Consider the following 14,449-nt stretch of genomic DNA (forward strand, 5'->3'; position numbering starts at 1 on the left):
ATGCTAAATATTCCAGACCAGTCGACCGACTCTACCCCACATGGGGTCAGATATAGTAACAAGCTGCAGCAAATGTGAGAGCAAGTCATGGCCTTACTGGCCGTTGGCGATTAAGTTAACTTGATTGTTGTTACACATTTTTGTAATTGGATTGAACACAAAACAAATAGGTAGTCCTAAAAACCTCAAGAATTGTTGGTTCAGCTCATTTGAAATAAGTAGTTTGAACAAGCAGCAAAATTGAGTGTATTTGAGTGTATTAAAGCCACGTCTAGCAGCTGAACTTTGCAGATCAGCTGATTGAAGAGGCTTTCAAACTCTCCCTTGAACGCTTTCAGAAGGATTTCAAACATTCTGTGACAGTGATGTCATCATCATCATCATCATCATTACACAGCGGCCAATACACAGCAATTAAACTCAATTACACACACGGCCATTACACACAATACACAGCGGTGTTCTGCTCTTTAGGATGGCTGTTGTTTGGGTGCTACACAGTTTGTTGGGTGACAGATTTGTTGCCATATCATGTAGTGTTTGACTCTTGTGGATCATTTATGTAGTGTGACATTCCAGTGATTTAAAGACACAATAAGCAAGTTATGCTGTCTGAACGGCACACTTGTCTTCCAATGTCTTAAGTCATGTAGTGTGAACTAGGCTTCAGTGATAGTTTTGCCTTGCAAAGAGATTTGGGGCAGGTTTCTGGATCAAAGGTGGACTAGTATGACATTTAAAAGGGTGGTTGACCCAAAAATGTATATTTGCTGTTAATTTACTCATTTCATTCAAAAAATAGGTCAATCTATTTTTTTCTTCTTTAGTTGAACAGATTTTTAGCTGAATTTATATGGTCCTTTTTGTTCAGTGGATCTCAACCAGAGGGTCGTAGCTGGAAACTTAAGCCTGAGTTATACTTCTGCGTCGAGTGATCGCTGTTCCTCACATTGCACATCTTGCATGTAGCATTCTGTTCTGCAATCACACTTTTAAAACACTAGTAGCCAGTGGGATTTTTGTTTTACCATCAAGTTTCTTTGCCAGTGTTTTGGGTTTTTGTTGAAAATGTGTGAGATGCTAATTTAGAAGACCCATTCAGGGAAGGCGGGAGCCACCGAACGTTTAACAACTTGAATCACAAAGTAAAAAACAAAAGTATCCATCTGGAGCTCCTTCACGGGACTCAACACTTGTAAAACACTCTATCTCTACTAGGCTACGTCTGCTCTCTTGGCCTCGGCCACACTTGTTACCACTACTAAGCTGATCAATCACAGATCTTGTGCCCCGTGTCATCGCAACAAGTAATTACATATTTTGAGAGATGCGCATCAGGTTATGCAGAAAGCTATGCAACTGTGTAAAACTTACGTTAGGCCTACTGCATGCATTTGACGCAGAAGTATAAACTGGCGACATCAAAGCAATGATTTAATTTTAAACAACTAAGTATTAAAATAAGTTTAGATTACTGATCCTTTATATATGAAAAGAGTTTGACATTTTGACAGAGGTTTCACAATTGAAAATCTTCAGTTTCTTTTTATACATGCATGAGGATATATTACTGTATAATTATTGTCATCCTCTTAATATAATTGAAAGGTTGAGATTAGCTGCTTTAGATGGTCTTGTGTGTACTCATTATAGTTTATGAATGTGTTTTATTTTATTCATTCATTTTAAATTTGCTATGATGTAATTGGTTTCCTTTGCTTGCTCGGATGCTTTTTAGCGGAACACTTTTCATGATACATTTTCATTTTTCCATTTTGTTCCTCCTATTATTGTTGGATTCCTGGATGGTTTTGCTCTTTTGATTGAAAACTCTATGAATGTGTTCAACACACAAATAACAAACCCTGAAAATGGTAGGGCTGTTTCTTTTAGCCAAAATATTTATGTAAAACAGCGGTACATGGAAGTGCCTTGGCTGCGCCTTGGATTTAATTCATGCCAAAATGAAAGGACAATCATTTGTTTGGCAAGAGTGTAGGCTGAACTGAAAGTGGTGTTTCTCTGAAACTGACTAGGAGCTACGGGAGAAAAACTGGAGCGCTATGGAGGCGCTGTCAGCCACCGAGACCATACTTCAGGGAAAACTCACCAAGAGCGCCAAGGTTCGCACCACAACTCCCAAACTACTTCACTCTAGAGTCAAATCAAAGCATCTCCAATAAGCCTCTGCCATTTATTGACCAGTGAAGTTCTCATTCCTCCTTAACTTCCTCATGAACGGCTGCATACTCATTTCATTACGCTCAACTGCTCGGCTGCATGCTACTGATGCGCTGTGTCAAATCCTGACAATAGTCTGCAGCTTCAAACATGCAAACGAATGTGCTTTAAATTTGCCCGTATATTTTGGCCGGAGCTTGCTGTTTGCTTTATTAAAAAGAAAAAATGTCTTTGAATGTTTTTGAGTTTTAAACAAGACCAGTGAAATGAGTGTGCGGCTATTTTTATTTTTATTTTATTCCCCTTTTGTTCTTAAATTAGCATTTAGTTTATGTCCATTGTGTCATTTGATCATTCATTAGTGATTTGCCCTTTTTTGATTTCCTTTTTCCCGGCATGCCGATCACCTCCTGATTTCCATTATTCTGCACCAATGTTTGTCTCTCCAAATATCAATCCAAATGACTGTTTTTATAATGACAAAAGAAGATCAGGAAGAACTTTTAAATGGGAAGCCAGACAAAATGACTTTCTCAAAGATGCACATTTTGTTCAGCTAGTCAGGTTACATCCATCTTGTTCATTCCCTTTCCCTGCACCTATTATGGTCTCTCCATGTCTCTCTCCTCAGTCAGTTACCCTAAATTCTGTTAATAGTTGTTCACCCCTCAGGGTGTTACAATCCCCATGAGACCTTCGTTCATCTTTGGAACACAAATTAAGATATATTAGATAAAATCTGAGAGCTCCCTCATTCTCCATAGATGGCAACGCTCCAATTCGCTTGTTCAAATTCCAGAAAATTACTGTAAACATCCTTTAAACACACCACAAGCCTTCAGTGGTTCAATTGGAGTATTATCAATCAAAAATAATATGTTTAGTGCACGTACAACAAAAACAACGACTTTAATCTGTTCATTTTTGCTCCTCAGTGTCAGTATAGGGTGCACTCATGAGTGTGTTGTGCTCTTTATGCACACAATAGTCAACATTTGAGGTGTATTAGATCCTTTCATCAGAGTTGGCCTAACTTGTGGCATTTGAGTTGATGTCTATGTCATGGCATAGAGTAACTACAGTAGTGGCTCTATAAATGTACTGAAGCTACAAATAATGTTGCTTACATCATGAGCAATTCTGCGGTTCAGCTGGCGATCTTTAGTCATATGGACGGCATGTACTGTGAGGTTTATCTGATCTTAGTCATGTCCAGCTGTACCAACCCCAGCCCTGCACCTGCTCTACAAATTCAGTGTTTTGCAGAGTTCTCTTGCTTTCTTTAAATTTTTTTGTCTGTTTTGATTAGTTAAATATGCTTTAGAAAATACAAAAGGGTTGTTATTTGGGTAACATGCATTGATTAAACACATGCATTGATTAAAAGGGTTTGATCAAAGATTATAAAACAACATTTTTACCTTGGGAATAATACACCCTGATGAATAACAAAATAGCCCTACTTGTTTTATTGATGTGCATTAAATATCTTGCGAAGAAAAAAAAAAAACATTGGTGCATCATATTTAAAAAATAAAAATCTTATTTTTATCTTTGTGACTTTTTTGATTTGATATTTTGAAAAATGTCTCGTCAGTATTATATCTATATTTGTTTGGTTACCAGCATTTTTCATCTAAATCTAAGTCTGATTTTCTGTTTTACAGAAACCCCCCAGCAGGCACACAAGGTCATAAGGCGCTAATATTGGGTTAGATTTAGGTTGTGACGTCAGGTGACCAAAATTCAATGCCTAGCCAGTGTTTAAGGTAGGGGTCTCAAACTGCTGGCCCAAGGGCCATTTGCGGCCTGCCCTCCTCCTCCTCCCGGCCAGCAACTGACGTCAAAAAGTATAACGAGATTCGGCCCACCAAAACGTATATTTTCGAACCACTATCATTGTTGTGCAGTCGCGTCTAACCACCTGTACTTATTATATTATTACCGTACTAATTTTCTCTCAGTGTAGGGTCGAGATTACTTGTGTTTTAATTCTGTGGCTGATTTAAACATTAAAATATATAGGATGTCAGTAAGTGCTCTATTTTACTAAAGCTCTATATTTGTAAATATATAAGGGTCATTTGATTATTATCAGTTTTATACCATTTGTATTTTGTTGTAAAAACACTTCCTCATGGCTTACACCAGGGGTCTCAAACTCAATTTACCTGGGGGCCGCAGGAGGCAAAGTCTGGGTGAGGTTGGGCCGCATAAGGGATTTCACAAAAAAAAGTCCTCAAATGTCATTATTAACAGTTTTAATTATTTCTTCTGAACATGAAGTGTCCTGAACATTAATAGAACATTGAGTGAAGATTATGAACAGTTCTTCTGAACATGGCATCTTTTGCCTACTTCTTGCTGCCAGAGACTTGACAGCGCTTCTTCTCACAAATCTGAACCACATTTGGCTTTAGAGCGGAAGCAGTTGACACCCTCAGTATGGCTTGAAGATGATCATCATTAGGTCTAGACCTGTACTTTGACTTATTGAAGTCCTAGGGAAAAAAGTGGGGGAACTCACTCAAAATTTCCATTTCCTCACCTAAAAAAAAGGCAAAAATACTTACGTTTTCTCTAAGATGCAGGGCAGGCACGCATAGGGCTCAACCTGTGCAGAGCACATGCCCTTTTTAGTCTTGCATAGAAAGTGCCCTTCCAAAATGATCAAAAGTGCCCCCGCGACGCGACACACCCTCGGTCCCGCCCTTCAGTAGGCGCGCGATAACACCGCTCTTGAGTACGCGCGCGACAACACAGCTGATCAGAACGCGCGCGACTGCGCATTGAGTGACAAGCGCGCTATGTACGGATAGAATCAGCTGAGCAGGGAGCGCTCTCTCTCCCCGCTCCGCTGATTCTGTCAGAGTACAGCGTCGGCGCGGGCCACTAAATATTGCACTGAGGGCCACAAATGGCCCGCGGGCCGCGAGTTTGAGACCCCTGGCTTACACGTTATGCTGGTGGTGTAAATATGAAAATTTTGCTACAATTCGATTGAAATGGTTTTATTTAATAGATTTTCTTCATATGGTTATTAAGATTTGCATAAAAACTTTGTACATTAGTAAAATTGTACTACTGGTTGAATTTAGCTTGTTAAAGTAAATGTGAAAATGCATATACTTTTGCCCTCTTTGTTGTAGTTTTACAAAAAAAAAAAAAAGAAAGATATTGAGAACAATTGGCAGTAAAGTCACTTAAGTTACCCAAACTGCTTTCTGCTTTTCTTTACAATTTTGAACAGAATAATAATTATTATGCCTATTATTTGTAGTATTTTAATAGCAATATAAACTACCCCTTCAATATGTATGACAAGAAACATCAAGCTAGAGTTTTGACTGCATATACTCTGTGGAAGAATGACAGATTGGGTGTATAACGTTTGGCCATACACACAACAACCATAGATATACTTCAGCAGCTGATGTGTAGCACGATAAACGTGCTGATTTGCATTATCACTGACAGGTGATGGGTAATGCTTGAATTATAAACGTCATGTCTGTCATCCTAAGATGGATTAATTGTCAGGTTTCTGCTTTTTTTTGTATTTAAATTTTAAAACGGCCCTCCTATGAAATGTCCCCCTGCCAGTTTGAGTCTGAGACCCCTGGTTTAAGGACGCTATTTATATGTCCAATGACAACGTCAAATTACGTTGGTATTTGATTGATTTTTAGGTTGTATTGGAAAGATAATGTCCACACAACGTCAAGCCATAACATCATAGATGTTTATATAAGGTTGGAAATTGGACATTAACATCAGCCTTACATTGGCTTCTTACGTCAACTGGATTTTCATTTCCAAACAATATGCAACATACCCACGACGTTGGAGTAAAGCGTCAATCTGACGTCATGTTGACCTCCTGTGCCTGCTCTGAAAGAACATAAAGTTGAATATGTTATGACAAAATTTACAAAACTTGTTGGATACCATGTGTTCCTGATATCCGGTTTCACTTTAAGATAAAAAAAAGGCTAAAAAATACTAGACTTTATTTTATTTTTGCTAAATATTAACTGTTTTTCAAACAATCTTATGTTTTTTTAATTCACAAAAACCAGTGTATTAAAAGGCGATATTGTAAAGTGCAATTATCAAATCACAAAATTTGTTATTATATGAACATACAATCTGTAATTTTAGTTTTATAAAAAAGTTTTGAACTAAACTGATTTAGTAAAAGTTGTTATAACAAAGCCAAAAAATTGCTAAAACAAAAAACAGTTACAAATCAGAATTAAATACAGATTTTTTTAATTATTTGGTTTAAAATGCTAATTATGATTAAACATATGATTAAACATATACCTGCCCGTTTGTTCTGCCTTTTTTAATGGTAGAATGCATACAATTTTCTCCAATCATTTGCAAATGTGGTAAAATGCCCTGGAATTATATCACACCCTTTAAGTTCATATTTCAGCATGTAATCTAAAAAAACATGTGAACTTAACAGCTAATACTGATTTCTGTTTTGTTTGGCTCAAACTGTTTGCGCCTGAAATGAGTTTTCTTTTTTCCTTTTTTTCTTTCTTTCTTTCTCTTATGTATCGTGTTCTACAGTGGTCCAGTTCATTGTCAGCCCTAATAAATTTCTTGATTGCTGCCTTGTGATGCTTAATTATAGATTTAGTTTTCCTGTTTGTTGGTGTTGTTGAGGATAGAGGTTGAAAAAGTTGTGGTAAAGTAGAACCAAATGTTTACTTTTGATGACAGAAATATTTTCTATTTGAGTTTTTTTTTTATTTATATAAGTTTTTAATAGCATTAGTAGTATTTTTATGTTTGTTACAGCCATTTCAGGGTGTGTGTCGTGTTTAAGAATACTTTAGGGTTAATGGCTTGTAGCACAGTTGTTCATGTGTTGTTTTTTTGTTGTAGTATTTATTTCAATCTCACTTTTTGGTAGGGAAGCACCACTGGCTTTACTGATCTTGGCACAGTTGTGGTGTGGATTATTCAGTGGTTTTCAAACTAATCAGAGAGTCTTTTAATCAATGTGCTTGATGAAAGTGTATGTGTTTTTCCACAGGAGCATCAGACTGTGCTGGAGTCAGTGGAGGCAGAATGCAGAGCGTTGCTGCACAGACTCCTGCCGCACATACCGCTGCCCAGTGACCAGGTGCATATCGGGAATCACATCTGTGCAGAATCGTGTTTAAAGTTAGTGTATTTGATTGTTGAGTGCATGCAGTATCAATTCATGTTTGTTTTCCGATTGATCTGATTGTCCAGAACCACCAGCAGTGGGTGCAGAAGTTCGAGGCGTCTGTGAGAGAAAGCTCGTCTGGGGAGGCGTCCTCTGGAGATGCTCAGGTACAGATTCAGGGTCAGTCTTTTAGGCCACATTTACACTGCATGGCTCAGTTGGACAAATTCTGATTTCGTTCTGCATATGTGGCACAGATTTAATGTAACCCACAGTAGGACAAATAAGCATATGGATTCTGATATTGTCAACATTGTAGCTACAAAACTGAATGTAATTTCATCCATGCACACAGATTGAGTAGAACATTATTTTCCATTCTTCCTCCAAACCACAAGCATGGAGAAGTTGCATTAGCCCATTTGCTACTGCAACTCTCTGCTAGCGGGGCTTCCAGCTAACTCTATCAAGCCTCTTCAGCTGCTCCAGAACGCAGCAGCACGAGTGGTCTTTAATAAATCTAAAAGAGGTTAATGACTAAATGACTAAATGTAAATGTAAATGCTATCCCACGCAAATGATTCATACCTAAATTAATTTAACCAGAGGTAATTTACTGGTACTGCTGCTTACAAATAAACAAATAACTTTAAATTATGAAAAACAAGAGCAATATTACGACATGTTACTTTTGTAATAATCTTACCAGTGATGAAGTATTTCAGTAACTTGCCAACAGTGTTGGTACACACAAGCGCCTTTTTAGTGCCTTACCTGTTGATCCCACACCCCTTTTCATCCCTTAACAGTAAACTTCTTTGCAACATTCGTTGCATATTTTACTCGTAGCCTACAGCTAACTTTAAGATGAAATGGTCTTACATGCTAATCTCAAAACCTCTGTCCAGAAAAGTAATCAAACATGATCCCAAACACAAACAATATTAGACAGACTTACACTGCCTACTTTGTCTGAACGGTTTATTCAAAGAAATCAAGGTATATAGTATAAATGTATATAATGTTGCTTTTAGATATTAAAGAAGCCCAAACAATGGGTTTGATTCACTAGCCATCATGATTGATCACAATGTTCATGTTAAAATGTATTCTAAATGTTTTTTATTCAATCTAAATGAGAGAAAATATGAAATATAAATGTAATATATAAAATATTTTAAAGATATATTTCTAAATAAATAAATATATATATATATATATATATATATATATATATATATATATATATATATATATATATATATATATATATATATATATATATATATATATATATATATATTATTATTATTATTATTATTTATTAGGAGGTCAAACAACAACAATCTGCTCTGTCTTTTCATGATAATTGTGTTTCACCTTGTGTTTGGAGGCATAGCAGTCCTGATCACATTGAATGCATTTTTTTAAAGCTATAGTGTAAATGTAGATATCTTTTAAAGCAGGTCAACAAAACAGGATGCGGTCACACAAATAAAAATAGGCATCAAGAACTGCAGTGTAAATAAGGCCTTACAGTCAGTGCCTAATGAAACCATTCCACCACTTTGTGAATCAAGTGGATTCATCAACATTTAGATGCGCACTTTATAAAGACATCTCTCCATCCATATCCATTTTCCTACAGGCTTTAGCAGAAAAGTTGAAGGAGGCTGAGGAGGCCCAGAAGGTTCTACAGAAAGATTGCGAGACGTACAAGAAAGTGTTGGCGGAGACGGTGAGTCTGCTGTTTTATAAGCTAGACTATGTGACTATCGTTCTGACCATCTGCTTGAAGCGGAGTGATGAGTGATTGTGTGACAGAGGGTTTTGTTGATGTTTGGTTAACAGGAAGGGATCCTGCAGAGGCTACAGAGCAGTGTGGAGCATGAAGAGACACGCTGGAGGGAAAAGCTGGACCTCTCACAGGCTGAGCTCAAAGAGGTTTAGATCAACTACTACATCCTCATTTCTACACTAGAACATTTAATAGGTTTATTTTTGGCCAAAATAGACCAAATATTATTCTTTTTATTTGGAAACCAATAAGCCATATGTAGGTTGATAAATTATTAATGTGAATAAAACATGGTTTTTCATCCAATAACCTAAAAATGGCAATAAACATGATTTATTAGCCTATAGTGATATGGCTACTTATATATCTTTGTATATCCGTCCGTCCATCTATCTGTCTGTCCGTCCATTCATCATCCCTCCATCCATCCGTCTGTTTGTCTATATGTCCATCCATTTGTCTGTCTGTCTATCCCATCTATCTATTGTCTATCTGTCCATCCATTTATCGTCTGCCTGTTTGTCTATCTATCTGTCCATCCACCCTTCCGTCCATTTTCTCCATCTATCTGTCTATTTATCCATCCATTTATCTATCTATCCATCCATCCATCCGTCTGTGTCTCTGTCTATACATCTGTCTGTCCGTCTGTCTATCCATCTATGCATCCGTCTATCCATCTGTCTATCTATTCATCCATCTCTCCATCCATCCCTCTGTCTATCTGTCTCTGTCCATCCATTTATCCATGCATCCAATCATCTATCTATCTATCTATCTATCTATCTATCTATCTATCTATCTATCTATCTATCTATCTATCTATCTATTCGTCTGTCTGTCTATCCATGTTTTTGTCTGTCTTTTGATCAATCCCTCAGTCCATCTGTCTGTCTGTCCATCCATTCATCTATCAATTTGTCTGACTGTTTATCCGTCCATTTGTCTGTCTATCCCCTATACATCTCTTTATCCATCCATCCATCCATCCATCTTTCCATCCGTCTGTTTCTCTGACTGGCTGTCATCTATCTGTCCGTCTGTTTATCTATCTATCTATCTATCTATCTATCTATCTATCTATCTATCTATCTATCTATCTATCTATCTATCTATCTATCTATCTATCTATCTATCTATCTATCTATCTATATATCTATTTATATATCTATTCGTCTGTCTGTCTATCCATCTTTTTGTCTGTCTTTTGATCAATCCCTTCATCCATCTGTCCGTCTGTCTGTCTATCCATCTTTTTGTCTGTCTTTTCATCAATCCCTCCATCCGTCCATCAATCCATCCATCCACCTATCTATCATCCATCTATTCGTTTGTCTGTTTATCCATCCATGTCTGTCTATCCCATCTTTCTATCTGTCTCTCCATCCATCCATCCATCCATCTATCTATCTGTCTGTCTATCTGTCTATCCATCTGTTTCCATCTGTCTATCCATCTGTCTGTCTGTCTATCTATATATCTGTCCGTCTTTCCATCCATCTATTCGTCTGTCCATCCATCCATCTGTCTACCCCACCTATCGATCTGTCCATCCATCTGTTCTTCTGTCAGTCTTTGTCCATCTATCTATCCATCTTTTTTATCTATCTATCCATCTTTCTATACCTTGTTTTTTTCTTTCTCAAAGAGTAAAAAAGTACATGCATTCCTTTAAAGCCTTTTGATAGTGTTTATGTGGAAATGAAACAATAATCATTGTATATTGTGTTTAGATGACTCAGAGGGCAATTGCACTGGATCAGGAAGTGGACAGACTGACCTCAGATGCAGATGTGGAGAGTGTGAGTTTGTTTTGCAACATTCTATTTATACCTTTAGTTTAAAAAAAAAAGCAAACGAGCTGAGTCAAAGAACATACCTTTGAACACAACTTTACAATGTGTATGTCACAGCTAAGGAGAGACAAGCAGCAGCTGGAGTCTGAGCTGGAGCGAGCGGAGCGTGAGAGTGCCACCTACGTCTCGGAAGTGAGAGAGGTAAAAGCATGAACACACAGAGCCGTATTGCTTGCTCACTTCTGTTTCTCAGTCTCTTGTTTTAGTCTGTTGCTTGTCGTTTTTGAATGTCTAACATGTCTGATATCAGCTGCTCAACTAAAATCTCTTTATAGCTCTGAGGTTTGCCGTCTACTTGGCTGCGCTCAGTCCAGACTATATCAGAATGGTATGAGGGAATTTATGATGTACTTCTCATTATCTTCCAAATACACTTTATGGAGAGCTTTTATTGTCTGGACTGAGGATTCATCTGTCTTAATGGAATGTTCTGGGTTCATATAACTAACTCTTGCAATTATGCCACATTGTTGTTTTTCTTTGGTCTTTTTTATCATTATATTAATTTCAGTAGTAGTGGAATTTCTTCTGTGGTATCCAGGTTGATTCTCTATGAGCCTGTTGGCAGATATTTGTCGTTTAGATCATAAACTCACTTAAAACAAGACTTTGTCGCATGTCATTTTGGAGTGTGATGAGAATTAAACGTTATTCATCCATATCATTTCCATATTTTTATAAGCTATAAGTATTTTAGTCCAAAAGCAGAGCATTAATGTATTTTATTTATTTTCTTTAAAATATTCAATACGGCTTGATCTTGGCTTGATCTTATAAAGATTTACTTTTAAACATGCACAAAGTCAGTCAGATGAGCTCACAGTATAAACTCGATGCACTTATTTTCGGCGTTTTTAATTAAATGTCTTTCTGTGTAAAGATGGGAGATTTTCCATGGTGTATATTCTGCTTGTCTGTGCATTTTATTTATATATTACATAAAATTTAGTCATTAAGCAGACATTTTTGTCCAAAACGATTTGCAATTAAGGCATTCAGCGATTCAACAAGACGCAATACACACAAGAACTGATAATTATACAAAGGAACTTTTAGGGCTCAGAGAATTAAATGCTAAAGAGTAAGAGTGGGGAGTTTTTGTTTGTTTTTTAAGGCTCATTTATACTTCTGCTTCAAATGATCGGCGTGAACCACGGCACCTGCCTTGCGCCTTGCGCCTGCCTTGCGACATATACCACATGTCTTTGGTATAGAATACCAAAGACATGTCACTTGTATAGATTTGAATGGGGAAAAGTGTAAAAGTCAATATGGTGAATAAAGCCCCTCCCACTAGTAAGGAGCCAATCATCAATCGCTATATGGCGAATAAAGTCCACCTTTTAATACAGGAGCCAATCATAGATCACTATATACTGACGATACTCTGAGGGGCTTGGACCAGATGCGAGTTTCTGTTTGATTCAAACGTTTAGAAATGAAACTAAAGAGACAGTTGTTTAATTTTATTGCTGATTCCTTATATGTAATGTAATCGCAAGGTTGGCTAGCAGTTTTGAAGAATTTGATGTTTCCCCATTCAGACAGAATGCCCAAGCAAACTGCCAGAGAGGTGTTCTTCTCAGCGTTCATACTTCTGTGTGCTATTTATTTAGCTCTGCAATATCACTTCCGAAATGCTAGCTGGCAGTATGTTTTCATGTTTCTCTGTGTCGAGGAACATTTCACTAGAACATTGAAGAACATCAGTACAAATTGTGACATTCTTTGAACCTGTTGGAAATGACAAGAAATCCCACAGATCTTGACTAAAATCCAGACCCCATTCTCCAATAGCACCAGCTAGTTTTTGCTCCCTAAACATCTCAAACTTCATTTCAGCTCAAAGATCTGTTGACCGAGTTGCAAAGCAAACTAGACGGCTCATACACTGAGGCCGTGAGACAGAATGAGGAGTTGAATTTGGTAAGCCGTACCCCTGGATAAACTCAAAAAGCTTTCACCTTTCACCTTTGAGCTCACACGGGTGGGGGAACTCGCTTTAACAGGCTGGAATGTTTATGGCAAGGAACTATCTGTTATTTCTGAATGACAAACATTTGTTTAGCTGTAAGTGAGAATTCTTAAAGGGATAGCGCATGTGAAAAATGAACATTTACTCAGCCTCAAGTTGTTCAAAATCTGATGAAAGAAAAAGCAGATAATTGGTTTAATGTTGCTAGTTAAATTGTCCCATCGCTATTGACTTGTGCTATGTTTACATGACAACAACTAGATAAAAACTGAAAGGTTTTTCAAAACGATCTTCATTTACATACTCCCACAAAAACGGACTAAATTACTGTAAATACTGTATTATCCTTTGCCAGTATTTAGCACCGTCACCTTGATTGTAAACAGTACCTGTAGGGAAGTGATCACTTGGCCGGTAATGATACAGAATTGGTGTTGTTTGATTATGTTCTCACAGAAATTGTTGCGACAAGCGATATTATTGTCATTTTGAGATCATTTGATTATATAATGATTATATAACAGCATAATAATGCAGTTAGCCATGAACACTTAAAAAAAATCTAGCATTCTTAAGGTTATTTAGATTCTGTAATTTAATTTCAAATAGGTAAACGTCCTGTTATATATACTGTTAAATGTCCTACTAGGTAAATGTCCAGTTATAAACTTTGACACCTGTGATGTAGAATGTAAATGTCACTAAAATGGCTTTAACGTTATTTGTGAATTTGTAAATATATATTCAGGTCATCTCGAAATATTGCACAATAAGTCAATAGATAGATTATTGTGACAGTCCTAGTGATGACATTCGTTTTTATTTAGAATTTGTTGGTCGTAATATGAAGTAAATTCACACCTTTATGGTAAAATGTTAGCAACAACAAGCATATTATGTATACACATGACATCACCATTTTTAAAGGACGTTTACATGGAAACAACAACAGCATTTTCAAAAACTGTTTTCGAATCAACACAAAGTTTCCAATTTTTGGGTGAAAAAATTGTGTAAACAGCCCTTTACATAGAAAAATATATATATAATTGAAATGTATACTACTACTGTCCACTGAGTAGCTACAAGTAGACTTCAAAATATCATCACGTGTGTTCAGAGGTAGAAATAAACTCACTTGAGGTTGAGCATCTGGTCTTTTCATTTTTTGGGTAAACTATGCCTTTAAATCACAGGTGTCAAAGCCAGTTCCTGGCGGGCCACAGCTCTGCATAGTTTAGTCCCAGCCCTTTTTAAACACACCTGATCAAATTAATTAAGTCCTATAGGCTTGGAACCTACAGGTAAGTGTGTTGAAGCAGGGTTGGAGCTAAACTGTGCAGAGCTGCACATCTCCAGGAACTGGCCTTGACACCTGTGCTATAAAAGAACCAGTTAGAACCCAATGGACCCTTTTCACATTTCCTAGTTTCTCAGTAGCAGAAATCATCATAGTTGGGGAAAAAATATTT

General features: G+C 37.0%; 1 protein-coding gene across 9 annotated transcripts in view; it reads left to right on the forward strand.

Moving 5' to 3' along the window:
* Nucleotides 1–14,449, forward strand: part of ktn1 (kinectin 1) — a 75,757-nt gene that overhangs the window by 51,322 nt on the left and 9,986 nt on the right. For 3 of the 9 annotated variants that reach the window (XR_015512463.1, XM_087288656.1, XM_087288658.1), the window contains exons 25-31: nt 7,232–7,321; nt 7,435–7,515; nt 8,997–9,086; nt 9,200–9,292; nt 10,880–10,948; nt 11,060–11,143; nt 12,845–12,928. Coding sequence is in view for 8 of the 9 variants with exons in the window: in XM_087288656.1 (XP_087144782.1) it covers nt 7,232–7,321; nt 7,435–7,515; nt 8,997–9,086; nt 9,200–9,292; nt 10,880–10,948; nt 11,060–11,143; nt 12,845–12,928 (591 nt within the window). In the remaining variant the exon portion in view is untranslated. Of the gene's footprint in view, nt 1–2,036; nt 2,124–7,231; nt 7,322–7,434; nt 7,516–8,996; nt 9,087–9,199; nt 9,293–10,879; nt 10,949–11,059; nt 11,144–12,844; nt 12,929–14,449 lie in introns of all 9 variants that reach the window. The other 6 variants (NM_001309329.1, XM_087288655.1, NM_200081.2 and 3 more) reach the window with 3 other exon arrangements.

This window comes from Danio rerio, chromosome 17, assembly GCF_052040795.2.
Source record: "Danio rerio strain M-AB ecotype USA chromosome 17, GRCz13ab, whole genome shotgun sequence".
Lineage (NCBI taxonomy): Eukaryota > Metazoa > Chordata > Actinopteri > Cypriniformes > Danionidae > Danio > Danio rerio.